The sequence below is a fragment of the Stegostoma tigrinum genome, chromosome 26 (genome assembly GCF_030684315.1).
Source record: "Stegostoma tigrinum isolate sSteTig4 chromosome 26, sSteTig4.hap1, whole genome shotgun sequence".
Lineage (NCBI taxonomy): Eukaryota > Metazoa > Chordata > Chondrichthyes > Orectolobiformes > Stegostomatidae > Stegostoma > Stegostoma tigrinum.
Window position 1 is genome coordinate 18,571,498 of NC_081379.1, and position 19,555 is coordinate 18,591,052.

Genomic DNA, 19,555 nt, shown 5'->3' on the forward strand with positions numbered 1-19,555 from the left:
ATGACAATTACCCACCCAACTCACAAAATATCAACTGGATAAATGACAAGCAATTAACCAAATAATCCTATTAGACTAAACCACCATTCAGCTGTAGAATAACCAAACAGATCAGAACCAATTGGCTATCTAATGATAGTAATTAACCAAAACAGCAGTAACCCAATAATCCAGATCAATTTGCAAGCCAATTCACCAGATCAGAATATACCAAGGAAGCTATCACATATAATCAACCAGTGAAGCATTGTTGTGGCACAGTGGTAATTTTGTCTAACTCTGAGCCAGGACATCTGGGTTCAAGTCTGGCTTGTTCCACAGGTATATAGTAACATCTCTGAATAGGTTGATTTTCTATATCTTCGAGTCAATCACTAGAACTAAAGTGAATTAATCAACTGATGACAAAAGGTTAAGTGTTTATAGGGTTACGTGTCAGATTTTTAAAAATAGTACTGTGTTATAAGCTGCCGTCTAGTTTCTGAAAACTCTGATAATATGGATAGGTCTTTCTGGAACAAATAAAATTAATATATGTGAAATTTTAATCATTTTGTAATTCAGAGTTAGCTTTAAAAAAGGCCACATGTTTAACAGACAAAATTTATGCCTTTTGTTACATTTCCAGTCTGTGAAATAATATCCATGCTTTTGTGCTGTTGAGACCAAAGTGGTTTCCATCTCAGGTGAATTAAATGGATAATTTGATTATTGTTAACAATGATTGATTGTGTTTTCTTACGTGATGTTAAAATCTGTGTTTCTCAATCTTTACCTAATGGAATGGCTCTTCCCTTGAAGATTCGCAGGTTGGAAAGCAAGAAAATTTTCTGCCCCATGCAATCATTTGTCCCACTTACTCGTGTACAAAGGGAAGAGGTCGCAGTGGGAAGGTGGAATTATTTGACCTTCAAAACAAAACGGCCTTGAAGCTTTTGTCTTTATGCTTTCTTTCCTACTTACTTCAGTGTGTTCATTGCTGGTTCTGTAAAGTGCCTCAGGATGTTTTTGTTATCTGTAAGTTGCTGTACAAATATCACTGCTAAGAATTACAGAAGGTAACTTGTTTTGCTTCTGACCATTATGTGAGTATTTTCAACTGGGAGCTGAGCAGGTATGAATACAGTTAATAAGTGATTGGGTTCAATTGCAGTATTGCCTACCATGCAGTTAGAAAGCCTACCAACACTCTCTGTCTAAGTTTACATGTACAGGATGGAGACTTCAGTGGAACACTGGAGAGGCATTGATGTATGTGGCATCTATCCCAGCAAGTCAACATATTCAGAAGAGGAGATAGAAAGAAGATTAGTGAACTAAAGGGGAAGGCAGTTGAATCTACTGAATAAAAACAAAGTATTATGGATGCTGGAGATCTGAAACAAAAACAGAAAATGCTGGAGGAACTCAGCAGGTCTGGCAGCATCTATGGAGAGAGAGAGAAACACTTGATATTTTGAGTCTAATTTGGCTCTTCTTCCAAACTCATCTACTGAGTTGGTTTCACAAGTTTCTCATAGAGAAGTATACATTCGTACATCTGTAATAGCAGTAAAGTTCAAAATTGTGTTGTTGGAATGTCTTTTTTAACATGTTAATATAAACAACAATTTGGCAGTAATTGCAGTGTGACCCTTCCCAGAAAGCTAACATGGTCAATTAACAAAAATGGTTCTTTAGCACTGAACATGAGATATTATTGAAAAGAGGAGATGTTGTTGAAGATTTTCATCCTGCACTCATCAGGACAAATGCAAGAATGCTAAATTTCAAACGATCACTGCAAATTTAATGAGTGCAAGGCCCAAAAAAAGCTTTGCAATAGACCTCTCCTTTCAGTGATATTCAAGTTCTGTACTACCAAATATGATGTTGTAATTCCACTTTTTGAGAGGAGAATATATTGTAAATTTCCTCTTTGACAATGTAATATGTGACTATACATTTTAAAGTGGTAAGAGGTTTCAAAATGCCAGGTAGTATCCCTGTAGGAGGTGCTGTTACAAGATACAATTAAGTGACTTAAATGACGTGGAATATCACTTTAAGTTATGTGCCGGAATTCTGTTCTCTCTGTACTACCCAAATATTTGAAAAGGCTTTGTATTTTGAGATTCCTTGTTGGCTATAACTTTATAAGCTGTGATGTTTAAAAAAAATATATATATATATACACACACACACACATAAAAGAGAAGTAGAAATCCAAAATGCAAGTTGTCGCTTTTTCTTTTAATTGCTGCTCTCTAATTTCCTTAAAATAAAGCTGCCTGTTTGATGGTATGCTAACACCACTGGTACTGTCATTTTGGACCCTCCACTTGTGCAGATACATGGCAAGCAAACCACCTGTTTTGTGAATCAGCTGTGATCTGCTCCTTCCAAACCGTTAACATCGTCTTAAACTTGGACTCAGATTGTGTATGGTGAGCTGTATTATAAATGAGCACTACTTGGGACCAACCATCTGTTTGTGATGTTCTGTGGCATTTAAAAAGCTGCGTTTATTTTGTTCTTGACATCTTTAAATTCTCACACAATGAATGTAATGGTGAACAATGACCAGGACCATCTGGTTAATTCAAACACTGGAGCCTTCAGCATGCCAATAGGCAGCACATGCATTGGCTCCTGATCCCAGACTCAGTCTCCTCATTTGACTCTTAGAAAAGCCACTGCTGAAGCCAACAGAAGGGAGTGTTCTTGCTTTCTACACTTTAGACCATGTATCTATTTAAGCTATTGAGATTGGCTTCCCATTTTATGCATCCCATTAGCCACCCTCTGCTGGCTTGACTTCCCATTAATTTCAGACATCCCCCTCGCTTCCTGGATAGCTTTCCAATATTCTGACACTACCACCCCCATTGACCTAGATTCACCTTTCTGTTGTAAGAGTTTCCTCAAATCTGGGCTTTCCCCTGTCTTCCTTTTCTGCTAACCTGAATGCTCCCTTCTCAGTGACCCCATGCTCTGTTGACTGTGGCGCAATCACTTCTTCACTGACCCTAATTTCCTCACCTCAGCACTCAGCTTGATCTCTTAATAGTTAGATATTTAGAGCTTGATCCTCCCATTTCTCACTGAGCTGGATTCCCTTTCCTCAGGACTCCTGTCTTGACCACTTCTGATTGGCCTCCTATACCTCAACACCCTTCTTTTCCCCCTAACCCCATTGACTGAATTTGACTGACTTCAGTCCCTCCACTTTACTCCCTTAATTTTTCTCTTCCTCCAGGTTTTTCTATCATCTCTTCTCTGTCCAATCCCTTCCTTTCTTTCCCTTCCTTGTTCCAATAATGACCCATGACCTGTTCAAGGGGATAATAAAATGTGAGGCTGGATGAACACAGCAGGCCAAGCAGCATCTCAGGAGCATAAAAGCTGACGTTTCGGGCCTAGACCCTTCATCAGAGAGCAGATGAAGGGTCTAGGCCCGAAACGTCAGCTTTTGTGCTCCTGAGATGCTGCTTGGCCTGCTGTGTTCATCCAGCCTCACATTTTATTATCTTGGAATTCTCCAGCATCTGCAGTTTCCATTATCTCTTATACCTGTTCAAGGGGATATCCTTCTTGGTCTCCATCATTGTCTGGAATGCCATTGGAAATCAATTTGTATTTTCTAATATAAAAAATCTCAAAAATTCTCCAGGAATGCCACTGAATAATTAGCAAATTTACAATTTGAGCAATTATTCACTGATTCGTTGTCTAGTACGTGGAGATTAGTACTGATACAGTTCTATATATTTAAACATCACCTGAGCTTTGGTCCAGAAGTTACTGAGAAGGAAGCAATGAGTTTAATGAGGTTCGTGGCCACTAGTGTGTAAATTTCATAGTACTTGGTGGTGGGTGGAGAATTATCTGTGAATTGTGAGTTTGCACAAATCCCAGATGCTTTGCATCATAAGCCTGTTGGAAACAAAAGCTTGCTTTCATCTTCCATGTGCATTTACTACATTTGTTTTGTTAAAATAAATGAAATAGTCTGCAGAAAATTAGTGCTGGTAATTGGCAATGTAAAAAGGACACTTTTTCAGGCCAACGCTCCAGCAATAGTTCTGAAATCTTGTGTTCCAGAACTTGTCACTCCCGAGCCAAGCTGTTCCAGTACGGTTAAAACACTAGCATCTAACCGACAATGTGCAAAATTGCCCAAGGTAAGTCCTGCATACAAAAAGCAGGACAAATTCACCTTGTCCAATTACTGCCCCATTTGCCAACTCTCAACCATCAACAAAGTGATGGAAGGTGCCATCAACAGTGCTATCAAGCAGCACCTGCTCAGCAATAACCTGTTCAATGTTGCCCAGTTTGGGTTCAGTCAGAGCTGCTCAGTTCCTGACCTCATTACAGCCTTGGTTCAAAAATGGACAAAAGAGTTGAATTGCAGAGGTGAGGTCAGAATGACAGCCCTTGATATCAAAGTTTTGTTTGACCAATTGTGGCATTAAGGAGCCCTAGAAAAACTGTAATCAATGGGTGTCGGGTGCAAACACTGGTTGGAGTTAGGCCTGACATATAGCAAGGTGGTTGTGATTGTTGGAGGTCAGTCATCTCAGCTCCAGGGCATCTCTGCAGGAGTTCCCCTGGGTAGTACCCTAGGCCCGACGACCTTCAGCTGCTTCATCAATAACCATCCTCCCGTCATAAGGTCAGAAGTGGCGATGTGCGATCCTCAGTGAACAATGTTCAGCACCATTTGCAACTCCTCAGACACTGAAGCAGTCCATGTTTAAAAGCAACAAGATTTTTACAATATCCAGGCTTGGGCTGACAAATGGCAAGTAACATTTGTACCACACAAATACCAGACAATGACCTTCTCCAATAAAAGACAGTCTAATCACTGCCTCTTGCCATTCAATGGTGTTACCATCACCGACTGCCCCAATACCAACAATGGGGTTGCCGTTGATCAGAAAATCAACTGGACTCACCACATAAACACAGCAGCCGACAGCAAATCAATGGCTCGGAATATTATAGTGAGTAACTCAATTTCTGACTCCCCAAGTTCTGTCAATCATCTACAACGCACAAGTCATGTCCGTGATGGAATACTCCCTAACAGGGAGGCGATAGTCTAGTGGTATTATTACTGGGCTGTTAATCCAGAGACCCAGATAATGTTCTGGGGACCCAGGTTTGAAGCCTGCCTTGGCAGATGGTGGAATTTGAATTCAGTAAATATCTGGAATTAAGAATCTAATGATGACTGTGAATCCATTGCCAATTGTTGGAAAATCCCATCTGGTTCACGAATGTCCTTTAGGGAAGGAGACTGCCATCCTTATCTGATCTGGCCTACATATGATTCCAGACTCACACCAATGTGGCTGACACTTAACTGCCTTCTGGGCAATTAGGATTAGGCAATAAATGCTGCCTAGCCAGCAATGCCCTCATCCCATGAATGAATGAAGAAAATTTGCTTGGATGAATACAGCTTCAAAAATATTCAAGAAACTTGACACCATCCAGGACGAAGCAGCCTGTTTGACTGGCACCAAATCCACAATCCATTCCCTCCACCACTGACGCCCAGTAGCAGCAAAGTATACCAACTACAAGATGCACTACAAAAATTCACCTTCCTAACCCATGACCACTTCTATCCAGGACAAAAGCAGCAGATACATAGGAGCACCATCATTTGCAAGATGCAAAGTTTTGCACTTTGGAAAAAAGAATACAGGCATGGACTATTTTCTAAATGGTGAGCAAATTTGTAAAGCAGAAGTGCAAAGGGATCTGGGAGTGTTGGTCCATGATTCTCTAAAAGTTAACTTGCAGGTAGAGTCCGTAATTAAGAATGCAAATGTAATGTTGTCGTTTATCTCAAGAGGGTTGGAATATAAAAGCAGCGATGTGCTTCTGAGACTTTATAAAGCTCCAGTTAGGCCCCATTTATAATACTGTGTCCAATTTTGGGCCCCACACCTCAGGAAAGACCTACAAGCCCTGGAGCGTGTCCAGCGGAGATTCACACGAATGATCCCTGGAATGCTCGGTTTAACGTATGATGAACGGCTAAGGATCCTGGGATTGTATTCATTAGAGTTTAGAAGGTTGAGGGGAGATCTCATAGAAATTTACAAGATAATGTATGGTTTAGAAAGAGTAGACGCTGGGAAGCTGTTTCCGTTAGGCGTGGAGACTGGGACCCGTGGGCACAGCCTTCGAATTAGAGGGGGTAAATTTAAAATGGAAATGAGGAGACATTTCTTCAGCCAGAGAGCAGTGGGCTTGTGGAATTCATTGCCACGGAGTGCATTGGAGGCCGGGACATTAGATGCCTTCAAGGCAGAGATCGACAAATTCTTGATCGCACAAGGAATCAAGGGCTACGGGGAGAGTGCAGGGAAGTGGAGTTGAAATGCCCATCAGCCATGATTTAAATGGCAGAACGGACTCAATGGGCCAAATGGCCTTACTTCTACTCCTATGTCTTATGGTCTTATGGTCTTAAGATCCTCCTCAAGCCACTTACCACCCTGACTTGGAAATATATCATCGTTCTTTCACAGTCACTGGGTCAAAATACTGGAATTCCCTCCCTAAGGGCATTATGGGTCTAGCTGCAGCACATACACTTCAATGATTCAAGAAGGCTGCTCATTGCCATCTTCCAGGGGTAACTAGGGACAGGCAACAAATAAAGACCCAGCTATCAATGCCCATGTCCCAAAAGAGAATTAAAAAAAACTTCTTTTAAAATCATTTATGGGATATGAGTGTCATTGGCTCTGCCAGCATTTATTGCCAATCCTTGATTGCCCAGAGGAATGTTAAAAATCAACCGTGTTGCTACGGGTCTGGAGTCACATGTAGGCAGGCCAGGTAAGGACAGAAGTTTCCTTCCCCAAAGACTACTAATGAACCAGACAAGCTTTCTCATAATGGTTTTAATGGTCATAATTAAACTCATAATTTCAGATTTAAATAAAAATTTAGTTCATATTTCACTATCTGCTATTGCGGGATTTGGACCTCGATCCCTAGACTCCATTACTGGTCTCCAGTAGTCAATTTGTTACTGCTTGTTATGATTAAATGAGAAATGAGGAACTCGCTTTCATCTTTGCAAATTCTCAAATCCCAAGAAAGGTTCAAGTAATTTTAGCATGTGGGCACTTTTCTCAATTCTAAATGTAGTTGGACTAACTTTTCCAGTAAATACTAAGGAATCGATCACAAGGTTTTCTTGAATTATAGAAAGGAGAAATTTGTTATCTCTTATATTCTGAGAAAAGTACTACACCATGTATATAGCTTTCATTCAGTCACAAGGATTCACACATACATACGCATCTGGGCACAAAGTTGAAAGGAAATAGTGTCAAACACAAAAAAAAATTAACACAGAGTTCAGAGTCTTTTGGATGTTTCTGAGCTGTGAGCTTTTAACCTGACACCACAGATGGTTATTTGGTTTCTTTGGCCATTAGTAGCAATGAATATTGCAGTTATTTTTAAGTTTTCAGCTTCTCTGATTTTCTTCCAAACACTGTTGTCACTATATGCTTGTCTTTCTTGAGAGAAATGGTCTTTTCAGCCTGTGTTCTGTTCTGGATTCTGGATTCCATCTCCTCTGGGCAACAAAAAACAAGGGTCCTTGAAATTGCAGCTCATGCACATCGTGTGCCTGGTAAAGTTATGTTTTCAGCATGTATAATGGTCCAAAAAAAGTAGGAGATGAGGAGCCTTTCATGCTTCTCAGTATGGCCTTGCTGACCAGTTTCATTGCTCTTGAGTAAACCATTAATTTCAACTCAGACTGTCTTTGATCTAAATTACATCAGGTTTCATGAAAGTTAGGCAAACTGTGTTGTTCAGGTGATCTTGATGGGTTACTTTTAGGTCAGTGCTTTGGTCTCTTTTTGAAACATTTTCAGTCCATTAAAGTCCTGCACTAAATTGGATGATGGGATTCAAAACATAGTAATGTGCATTTTTATATCATCATGAAACTCGACCTCTCACAATCACTAAGGGAAACATTGAAAGGTGCTGGTAGGAACTTGTTCCCAGAGATATTTAAAATTTAAAGTTCTAAAACTTTTTTGATGGCTTCTTTGTCTTTCGTTTTCACTCTATTTCTCATTTTATATAGGATTTGCATCTAATCCACCTGTTTCCTTCTCCTTCATTTTATTCTTCTTCCTTAAATTTGAGTAAGTGACTTTACTATCAGTCCCACCGCTCACCAAGGTTATAAATGTCCAGTATTAGTTTGTACTTCCAGCAATTTGTGTCAAAAAACTCATTTTCAAGTTGAAAGGTGAGGTAAAAGATCTAACTAATGTGCATGCCATGAGACGCTCCACTCCAGCAAATTCAACACTAAATCTTTAGTCCTTGGATTACATGTAAGTCAGTGGGGTTGTAATGGGTTGAAGTTTGATGAATAATGCTCTCTTCTCAGTATTGTAATCTGGTAGCTTTGTGATTCCTCATCGCATCGGATGAGTATAATGATGAAGATTCTGTGAATTCTCACACATAAGCTTGATTTTATCCTCCAAGAGTTCAGTTGATTGGCATTTGGAGAAGTTGAGTGAAATTACCTGACATTCCAAAATTTAATGAATGGAATATTAAATTGGAAATCAGCAAATAGATTTTTGTGTATGAATTGTAGAAAATTATTAATGCATGTGCAAAATGCTAACACCTTAAGTCACCTAAACCAAAAAAAGTAGTTTAGTTCCTGTTCAAAGTCAAAAAGAACTTACCATCAAGTGGATTATCAATACTAAAAAAATCTTCCCGAAGAAAAGCTAAACCGAAGAGGCAAATGTGAAACAGAATAATATATCTTAACGGCAAATAAAAATGGTCAGGTAGTATGCTTTCATAGTGAGGGGATAAAGCTCTGTGGTAATGTGTATTCCCTGTATGTTTGAGATCCTTTATTTTGTTGGATAGGTCCCTCTTCGGCATGGCATTTCTTCAGGAATTTTTTTGGTCCTTGCCTCAACATCATCACTATTTGTTCTTTTCGAGATTCCTTTAACCTGTCTCTATGACTAAGCAATTTGATATCTGATCTAATTCTCTTTTTATGGCTCATAGAACATAGAACAAAGACCTGTGAACTAATCTAAGCCCCTCCCCCTACACTATCCCATCATCTTCCATATGCTTATCCAAGGACTGTTTAAATGCCCCTAATGTGGTTGCGTTAACTAGGTTGGCAGGCAGGGCGTTCCACGCCCTTACCACTCTCTGCGTAAAGAACTTACATACTTCCCCTTCTGAGATAAAATGTTGAGAACATCCTGTTGACCTCTTCTCTTTATCAATATTCAAGGAAGAATTTTCATGACTGACTGCAATCATCTCTCCCTTCTTTGTACATTATAAGGAAACATTCTTTTTGTATTACCATTGCAGTTTTAATTCCCAGTATCCTGATTACTGTTTTTCATTTTTTTAAATTATGTCCAGATTTTTTTAATATCACTTCTTAGTTCTAGTCTTTCTCCTTCATTACTTTAGTGTCGTACTTTAATTTTAATACACCTATGAAGCACTGTAGGCAATTTCATGATGTTAAGTGTGAATTATCATAGAATCACTACAATGTGGAAGCAGGCTATTCGGCCCATCGAGTTCACACCAACCCTCTGAACAGCACCCCACCCAGACCCACCCTTTGCTAGCCACTATGGGCAATTTAGCACGGCCAATCCACCTGACTTGCATATCTTTGGACTGTGGGAGGAAACCGGAGCACCCAGAGGAAACCCAAACAGACATGAGGAGAATGTGTAAGCTCCACACAGACAGTCGCCTGAGAGCGGAATTGAACCCAAGTGACTGGTGCTGTTAGGCAACAGTGCTAATTGCTGTGCCAGAGATAGTAGGAACTGCAGATGCTGGAGAATCTGAGACAACAAGGTGTAGAGCTGGATGAACACAGCAGGCCAAGCAGCGTCAGAGGAGCAGGAAAGCTGAAGTTTGGGCCTAGACCCTTCTTCAGAAAACATTTCTGAAGAAGGGTCCAGGCCCAAAACGTCAGCCTTCCTGCTCCTCTGATGCTGCTTGGCCTGCTGTGTTCATCCAGCTCTACATCTTGTTATGTCTAATTGCTGTGCCACTGTGCCACCCTATTTTATTAGCTAATTGAGGTTCTTTTACATCTCCTTTGCTGAGTATTTAATTTTTTTTCTCTAAACATGTCAAGTTCATTTGAATGTCTAATGTGCACAATTGAAATGATTGGTTGCATACAATCGACTTCTGCCTGTGTGGGTGTGGCAATGCCCACCTGACCAGATCTTCACTGTTGCCTTGAAGCTCTGAGACTTCTGTATTGTGTCTTTTGAAACGTCTATCCAGCTGCACAATATTCTGTGATCGCTTTCATGGCTGTCAAAACTATAAAGTGTTTAAGTCACCCTACACCGGGGCCTATATCAGTAACAGAAATTATATATAAAAAAATTAAAGCCCATCTTTGTTCACTTTATGGCTCATGGGTTCCCACGTTTGAGAAAAAGACAGGAACTGTATTCTTCACTGCTGTAAAAAGCCGACATGGAAGCTATTGAATCTCAGGCTGTTGGAATCCCAGGCTGGACCACCATGCCTCTGAAGATGCCGCAAAAGCTGCCTCAAGGACCCATGTTGTCTCTGAAGCTGCTGCTGAATCAGACCATCATGCCAGGCCGCTGGAATCCTGGGTCGGAATACACCACAGAGACTCCCTCAAGGAACCCCTGGCCATTGGAACAGTTGTCAAGAGAGGATGTTTTACTTGCAACCCGGTAGACATAGATACCAGTTCCAATTTTTGCACAACTCTGTAGCTATCCTACAGGTAAAACTCCCTTTCCTTTACATAATCAGCAGCTGACACCACCAGTTCTGAAATTTTGATGGAGAGGATGGTTGTTGATAAAGCAGCTGAAGATGGTTTTGCTTGGCACAATAAACTGAGGAACTCTTGTAGAGATGTCCTGGAGCAGAGATGACTAGTCTCCAGCAATCACGATCACCTTCCTTTACGGTTGATATGACTTCAACAAGTGGACTGTATTCTCCCCCCGATTCCCATTGACTTAAGTCTTGCTGGGACACTTTGATGCCACGCTATGTCAAAAGATGTCACAGGCAGTAAACATCACTTCTGTTCAGGATTTCAGCTCTTTTGTACAAGGACTGATATGACGACCAGAATCATGTGCCCCCAAACTCAGTATTGGTGAGTAGGTTGTTGATGAATAAGTGTGGCACATCGAGCACTATCAATGACACCTTCTATTACATTGCCAAAGATGGAGAATAGGGTTATAGGCCACCAATTAACTAGATTGGATTTATTTGCTACATATGGACAGGCGTACCCGCGTTATAGCCTCACTACAACAACTTAGCCATGAGTTAATTAACTCTCGAGTACAAGCCCTCAGTACTACAGCCAGAATGTTGTCAGTCCCTTAGTGTTTGCTGTATCCAATGCCTTTGGGCATTTGTTGTTATCACATGGAGAGGTTTGAATTGGTGAATACTGGTATCAGTGATGGTGAAAGCCTCAGGAGGTGGTTATAATGAATCATACACTCAACATTTATTGATGCATATAGTTTTAAATGCTACAGCTGTGCCTTTTGCACTGCTGTGTTGGACCGTATTGAGGATGTGGAGTCATGTGGAATCTCCCTCCAATACTTGTTTAACTGTGTGTTACCATTCATGGCTGGTTTCGGGCAGGATTTCAAAGCTTTGATTTGATTCAATGGTTATGGGATCCCTTAACGTGCTACTTGGATTGTTTAGCATGAATGTGGTCCTGGGTTGTAGCTTTCCTAGGTTGGCATCTCCTTTAAAGGTTTGCCTGGGGTTGCTCCAGACTTGATCCTTATTGAACTCTATCGAATTGGCGAAGAGTTGTAGATATACATAAATTTCTTATGGATTCCAGAGAGCATGAGGAGGCTGAATAGAGATTTTGTGGTCACTATCACGAAAAATGTCAAATCTGAGTATAATTAGAATTGCTTTGATGCTATTGAAAGGGTGTATTTCTGATATTAGAGATTCAAACAATTAATTTTATATCAACTCCTTTATTATGGACAAGTAACTCTATTTTGAGTAATAAGCAGTTAACAGTACTGAATTCACTTCAACAGCATCGAATGATGAGAATAAGAATAAAATCTTGCTCAGTCAGCTTGAGGAATTATTGAAGCATGGTTTTCTCATCTCATCCCTCAAGCTCCACAGTACCACTTTCAGCCATGATCTGTTGATGAAGGTGGTCTAGTTTTGCCTTTTACACATTCTGAACATTCATGCTACAAGGCAAGAGACTGCATTCAAGAGATATTTCTTTCACGATTACTCACACATGTCACCACCATCAGGGCATTCTCTGCAACCATTCATTCAAAGTAATTCCTGGCAGATTCAGGTACTGACAGCTGAGGTCCTCAAGCAACGGTTCCTCCCTGAGGACTTCAGTGGAACAGCTCAACTTTCCGAGACCCAACTATGAGCAGTTCAATTGACATTTCAATGCACGCAGCCTGAAGGTGTGCAATGAGACTAATTCACACATTATAATCTATTGTTTCCTGAGTTTAGAGACAAATTAATGATGATAGCTCTTAGGCAAGACATGTACCTTCCACCTGACTTCACTGTATGCTTCCCTTATACTTCCTCTCCATAGGTGATGACTAATACCATTCCTTCTGTGTGTTTTAGGTCATGGGGGACCGCTCCAGGGCCTCAATCCTGATCTTGGGCTGAATTCCCAGTCAGGAACCTGGAGGTGGCTCTGGTGGCACCATGGACACGATTTTCAAGGAGGCAGCCAGGATAAAGGATATCCATTGGCAGATTTCCTGAGGATTGAGAATCTAAAGAGATAGGTATAAATTGTCAAATACTACTACATTTGGAACTATTTCAGCTGCTTGACTGTGCTGTAGCATGACTTACAGGCCTCATATGCTTACAACAGGAGGATTTCTTTCCTAATTCCATCGGGTGTCACGATCGTAAAGTATGAAATAAAAATAAAGTACAATGTTAGCTGTTAAATTTTAAAGAGCATCATAAATTTATATCTGGTTCAATGAACATTGTTTAATCACAAAGAAAAGTGAGAGAAGTCTAACTGTTTGGTTCTGGTTAGGCAGAGCTTGTTAATATTAATTTACGGACATCACTGGCCTTCAAAGACGCATTGTACCAAAAATAATACCTGACAGTAAAAGCCGACAAGTCAGAAGATTTCTTCCTCAGAGGAGATAGTATGCTGTACCACTGTCTTTACTGTCGTGTGACACCTTATGCAACAACTGTTTAAATTTTAAGGCTTATATCTTGTACTCATTTTATGTTATACCTTGAGAGTTCCATAGATACATGTACGAGTAAGGAGCAATGTAGAAATAAGTTAGGAATCAATTGCCCTACTATAAATCTGCACCCTCATATCAGCCCTAATTGCACATATGGGCATTTTTGATATGTCATAGTGCCATAGGGTCATAGAAATAGGTGGAGTATAGCTCAGAAAGAATCACTTTGGCCTAACTAGTCCATGCTAGCAGGTACACTTCATTAGAACTAGCTCCAGAACTTCCCCAACTCAGTTGCACATACATCTATTCCCTTCTCTCATGTCTATGCATTTCTGTGTTTGTTGTTAGGGATTTTGAGGCCTGATGTGTAACAAGATTGAAGAGCAATTAAATCAGACAGCTAATCTCCTCCTGATTGTTTCCCTTATTGGATGCCAACTTAGGTTAATCAAAGAAACTCACCTGTCTCAGGATGTATGCACTGAAGTGAGATCAACATTTCAGTAGGAAATGTTCATCCAGGAAAGTTTAATGGTAGAAGATTGCACTTAGCTATCCATGCTCATTGCACATTCAATCATCCATATCCCCGAGTCACCTATTTGTAGCCAGCGCACAACTAGTCATCCATTTTAATTGCATAAGAAGCCATTTATATCCAGCATATTGGTGATTGTCCATGTGCAATTTATAATTTGTATAAGCATACCATTTACAGCTTTCATGAACAGTATGCATCACTAACCTATGGTGATCACACAGAAAACAATTCAGAAGTAACTATTACAAGCCATCCTATCCATTGAACAGCTATCCACCAAGAACTATACAAACAGTCATCAAACCCCAGTGCACATTTTAAACCCATCTCAGGAACCAAATAATATGGATAAAATCACAGGTTGATGCTGCTCCTATTCCACCAATATCACAAGAGCAAACCAAAATATGTTTAAACAATCTTCCCCATAACAGTGAGTGATTTTCCATGGAAGATCAGGTAGAAAACTTTGAGGTTTATGTCTATATCTAATAAGATGTAGATTTGCCATAGACTTACCAGAACACACGGCTGCTCTCTTATCAGACAGAGATGACAGGTGGTGATTTAACCTAAGGCAAGGTGAGAAGAAAAGACTTTCATGGTAGCTTTAGCCAATGTGGGAATTGAACCAACAATGTTGGTGTTTCCTCTGCAATGCAAATTAGATAGCTGAGCTAACAGAGACCTTCAGTATTGGTTGAGACTCTTAGTGTTTGTTAGCTCAGTAGGCTGGATGGCTGATTTGCAACATAGAGCAACACAACAGTATGGGTTCAATTACCACATCAGCTGAGATTATAATGAAAGATTCTTCTTCTCAAGTTCTTTCCTCACCTGAGGTTAAACTCCCTATAGTCTTTCTTTAGAATGCTAGAACAGCCCTATGGTAGTCTGGGACAATGGCAATTTTACCTAGGTACTATATCCCAGTTACGGGAACAGCAAATACTTCCCTTTGAATTGGTGGGGAAACAATATTTCAAACAGTATTTGAGTAATTGCTGCCTTCCTCTATCATTTCAGAAATTAAAACAAAAGGTTGTGAATAAGCGGCAACAAGGACATTCATGTACCCAAATGTATGTAAGGATGCGAACACGATTAATTAAGCAGTTTTAACTGTGTTGGACAGTGCTGAGCTATTAAGACAAAAACATTCTCAGAGTGTTGGCACCACTGTTAATTCAAGAATTTATTGCCTATTCCTGGTTATCGAAAGAGGGTAGTAGTAGAGTGTGTTCATCTAGATGGCTTGTTAGACTACTTTGGAAGGCAGTTATGAGCCACTCACATTAACGGGAGGCAGGAGTCACATTTAGATCAGGCAAGTATGGCAGGTTTTAATCCCTCCAAAACTTTGTTGAAATGTCAAGACTTTATGACATTATGGCAGCTTCATGGACACTTGCATTTTCTTTGTCAGCATTTTATTGCTGATTTTTTGAGAATTAAATTCAATTTCTCAAACTGGTATAGTTGGATTTGAAATCCCATTATCTGGCTTTGAACTTGCGTAACCAATGCAATGACAATTTCTCCATCCGTAAGGTGTCCATAAAGTATTCGAAATGATGAAATGTGGAGATTAACAATGATATTCCACATCTTAAATTCAAAATCTTAAATTCTTCTTGTAAATCCATTTGCAAGATAAAGCTAACATTCTATCAATTACACTGGCATTTATTTAACAAGAGACAGTGACATTTTAAAATATATTAAAACAATTTCCCATGCTCTATCTATAGTCAACCTATTTGAATAGATAATTGATTTTTGAATCAAATCCTCTTAAAAAGTTCAGAGTTCACAAAGCCTTGAAAACCATAAATTCATTATTTGATGTTAATATCTATTAGCAGATCTGACGACATTCTACAGGGTAATTTTCTTTGGTGAAGAAACGACTGCCTACGCCGCAGCAAAGGAGACCAAGGATTTTCACAATCAGATGGAAGTGGAAAGAAGTATCTTTGCTTCCAGGAGGTGGCCAAACTTGTTGAGTGGAGGACATCTCCTTCAAATCAATTCTGCAAAGTACAGGATACTGGCAGATCAGCTTGATGGCAAATGAAATAGAAAATAAGATAGCAGCTCTGGAGATTGGATAGATGAGTGCCTTACTCTCAATACATCCTCAGGACTCTCTGTATCAGCTGTCCTTGCACATGGGACAGGTGGGCTGAAGTTCTAACTATTGATGTTACAACAGCTGCAATGTACAACGTCATGAAAAAAGGCTGGAATAAATAGCTTCTCATGGTAACATTGTTAGTCATTGTGTTACCTCTTCCGTGGAAAACGATAAGCTCTTGTTCCACCATGGGATGATATCAAACAGGAGCCTGCAATGTTAGTTGATGCGGATTATCAACTGGTATAAATGTGACAGTGCTGCTGTAAATGATGGGTTACTCAGCTCTGTGTCTGACCCTTAAAAGGCACCTACAGCAGAAACACATTAAAATACTGATATAATCTTCATTGTGCATAGTGCACTTCATAAATTAACTCGCTGGTAAAGTAATATTTAAATTGTTTCTTACATAGCCTGGAAATGAAAATGCAACTAATTTTCCTACTACCATTAAAGGATATAAAATAAACAATTGATTTTATCACTTTTGCTTTCTGTCAACTTGCTTTGATTTAAATGTGAGTCCCACACAGTAAAGTTCCCTGGTCCTTGAAATACAACACATTTCACTTATTACTGTATTCTGGCATACCTGGTGCTTTGTACCCCCATTGGTTACTTATTTCGGTATTGAAGCATTATGAGGAAGAGCAGACTTCCATTGAAATTGGAATTGGCAAAAGATTTGGAAGGTGCAATGCATGTTTTTATACCAGTCTCATTAATGGACAGTGCGTAAAATGGCTGCTGCATTTACTTGCACTTAGCACACCACAGGTTAATTCATCCTAACATAAAATAAATGTGGTCGCCTAATGTGTTGTGCATGTGGATGAAGACTGTAAGATCATAGAGCAACAGTTTCACAGATCTGGTGACTTAGACAAGGAATGTGTAATAAATACTACCTTTGAGGCCTCAGAAGCGTACAACGTAGAACAGGCCCTTCAGTCCACCATGTCTGAACTAATGATAATGGCATTCAAAGCTAATCCCATTTGCCTGCATATGGTCTGCATCCCTCTTTTCTCTGTCCGTTCCTGTGTCTATCCAAAAGTTTCTTAATCTTTGCTATTGTAGCTATTTCTAGCAACCTCCCCAGGCAGTGTGTTCCAGGAACTGTCACCCTTTGTGTAAAAAAAAACTTGCCTTGCATGACTCCTTTAAATGTCCCACCTCTCACATCAATGCTCTGCCCCTAGTATTTGTCGGTTCCACCCTGGGAAAAAGAACAGGACTATCCACCCTATCCATGCTTCTCATAATTTTACATACTTCAATCAGGTTGTTCCTCAGCCTGTGATGTTTTAGCAAACACATTCCAGGTTTATCCAATTTCTCCTTATAGCTAACGCTGTCTAATCCAGGCAACATCCTGGTAAACCTCCCCTGAACTGCCTCCAAAACCTACATGTCCTTCGAATTGTGTGGCTACCAGAACTGCACACAACTGACTGGGAGCAAATACTTTCAGGTTAAACTACCTCAGAACAGAGGGAAGTATTCAAGTAGGAAGTATGGAGAATACAGAACCAACATGTTCCAACAAAGAAAAAAGAGTCGAACCATCAGATCCTGTGAACCCTGGATATCCAAGGATAAACAGCATTGCATTAAGAGAAAAAAGGAGGGTTATGGCAGATATTGGGGCCTCAGAACAACAAAAGCCCAAAAGGAATATTGAATGTGCAAGGGGATCTCGAAAGGGAGATCAGGAGGGCTAAAATTGGATATACAAGGCCATTGCAGGTAAAATAAAGGAAAATCTTAAGTTGTTTTACAGGTATGTTCAGAGTGACAGGATGATGTGGCAAACAGCAGGGCCTATTAAGGACCAGAGTAGCAATTTGTGCATGGAGTCAGAGGATGTAGCTGAGTTCTAAATAAACATTTTGGCTCAGTGTTCACTAATGGGAGGGGAAATTTGGATGTTGAAATTAGGGAGAGTATCCGTGATACATTTAAAGAAATTAAAGAGAGGAGGCTATGGACGTTCTGGCAGGCTTAAAGGTAGATAAGTTTCCAGGGTCAGGTGAAATGTATCCCACATTATTGAGTGAGGCAGGGAAGGAAATGGCAGGAGTGTTTGCAACAATGTTTGATTCCTCTCTGGCCACAGAAGAAGTGCCAGAGGACTGGAGGATAGCCAATATGAAGGAAAATCCGAGAAGGGAGCAAGTGCCACCTGCATGCTAACCTTCAGGCAGAGAAGGTAAGATTTACCCCTCAGTCCTAATCTTTTGGTAATAATCCAAACGCCAGCCTAATTCCCCTGCAAGATTTAGTGTCATTTTAACTCAGTCCTGTGCTGCATATAATCTGCCTGATGTGGTATTGCCCACAAGTTAGAAAACTTGGGAAGCAGGAAAACTCTGTCAGCCTGGGAGGAGGTCTGACTGTATTAAGCACCCTTCAGACACTTACGTAGCTACTATTAGCCTTTCCCTCAGATTCAGAATCCCAGCAATGGAAATCTGCTCACCAAAACCTATCGACTAGTCAGAAGCTGGCTGCTTTCCTTTGCCCAACAGCACTGGTGGAATCCATTCAAACTCAGATGCCTGGGATCACAAAAGGATCCAGGCCAAAGGCGAGTGAAGGTGAGATTTTGATCGGGGGTGGGAGATGCGAGCAAGTGACAGGGCATATGGTTTGGAGGCAAGGACTGGGGATTGCTTTTCTTTGGCCATCTTAGTTCCTGATGCTGGCGCATGATGTTGAAAGTGCCCTTGGCAAACTTAAATTGTGTTGGGCTCAGTGTTAATAGGCAGCAGCTTCTTCCATCCTCCTGCTTAATCAGGGCAGGTTTTGCAAAGAACCTGAATTAGGGCCCATGCTGCAATAGGCTTAGCCACCATGTTACCTGCCATGGTGGGTTGCATTAAATTCAGTCTGGTGCCCTTCCGAAGAGATGTTAAACCGAGGCCCTTTCTAACTTTTACAGTGTGTTTAAAAGATGCTGTGGCACTTATTTCAAAGAAGAGCAGGGCAGTTTTCCCTTCTGTTCAATCAAATATTTGCCTCTTAATCGACAGATTATTCGGTCATGATAATGTTTCTGGAGCTTTCTCTGTGTACATTAGCTGTGGTTTTGTTTTCCATATTACAACAGTAGATACAGTTCAAAAGTATTTTATTGGGTGTAAATCACTGTGAGAATTGTGATTTATACACAACACTTTCTTTATTTCTTTTTGTAGTCGCCTTGAGTTGTCCTCATAGGTGCTGAATTTTTTTTATTCTCTAGTAGGACGTGGGCGTTGCTGCCTGGTCAGAATTTATTGCCCATCTCTCGATGCCCTTGAGAATGTGATGGTGAGTTGCCTCCTTAAATTTTTGTGGCCCATGTGCTGTAGGTATATCCATAATGCCCTTAGGGAATTCCAGTATTTTGACCTAGTGACAGTGAATGCACAGTGATATATTTCCAAGTCATGATGGTGAATGGCTTGAAGGGAACTTGTAGCTGGTAATGTTTCATGCATCAGCTTCCCTTGTCCTTCGAGATGGAAGCGGTCGTGGGTTTAGAAGGTGCTGCCTAAGGAT

At 40.3% G+C, this 19,555-nt stretch overlaps 1 protein-coding gene across 2 annotated transcripts in view; it reads left to right on the plus strand.

The window, feature by feature from the left end:
- mn1b (meningioma 1b) overlaps positions 1-16,436 on the plus strand; it is a 143,972-nt gene extending 127,536 nt beyond the window's left edge. Inside the window, exons 2-3 of one of the 2 annotated variants that reach the window (XM_059655009.1) lie at positions 12,724-12,890; positions 15,732-16,436. In XM_059655009.1, coding sequence (XP_059510992.1) covers positions 12,724-12,890 — 167 coding nt within the window. In that variant the 3' untranslated portion in view covers positions 15,732-16,436. The remainder of the gene's footprint in view (positions 1-12,723; positions 12,891-15,731) is intronic. The other variant, XM_059655010.1, reaches the window with a different exon arrangement.
- The last annotated feature ends 3,119 nt before the right edge of the window (positions 16,437-19,555 follow it).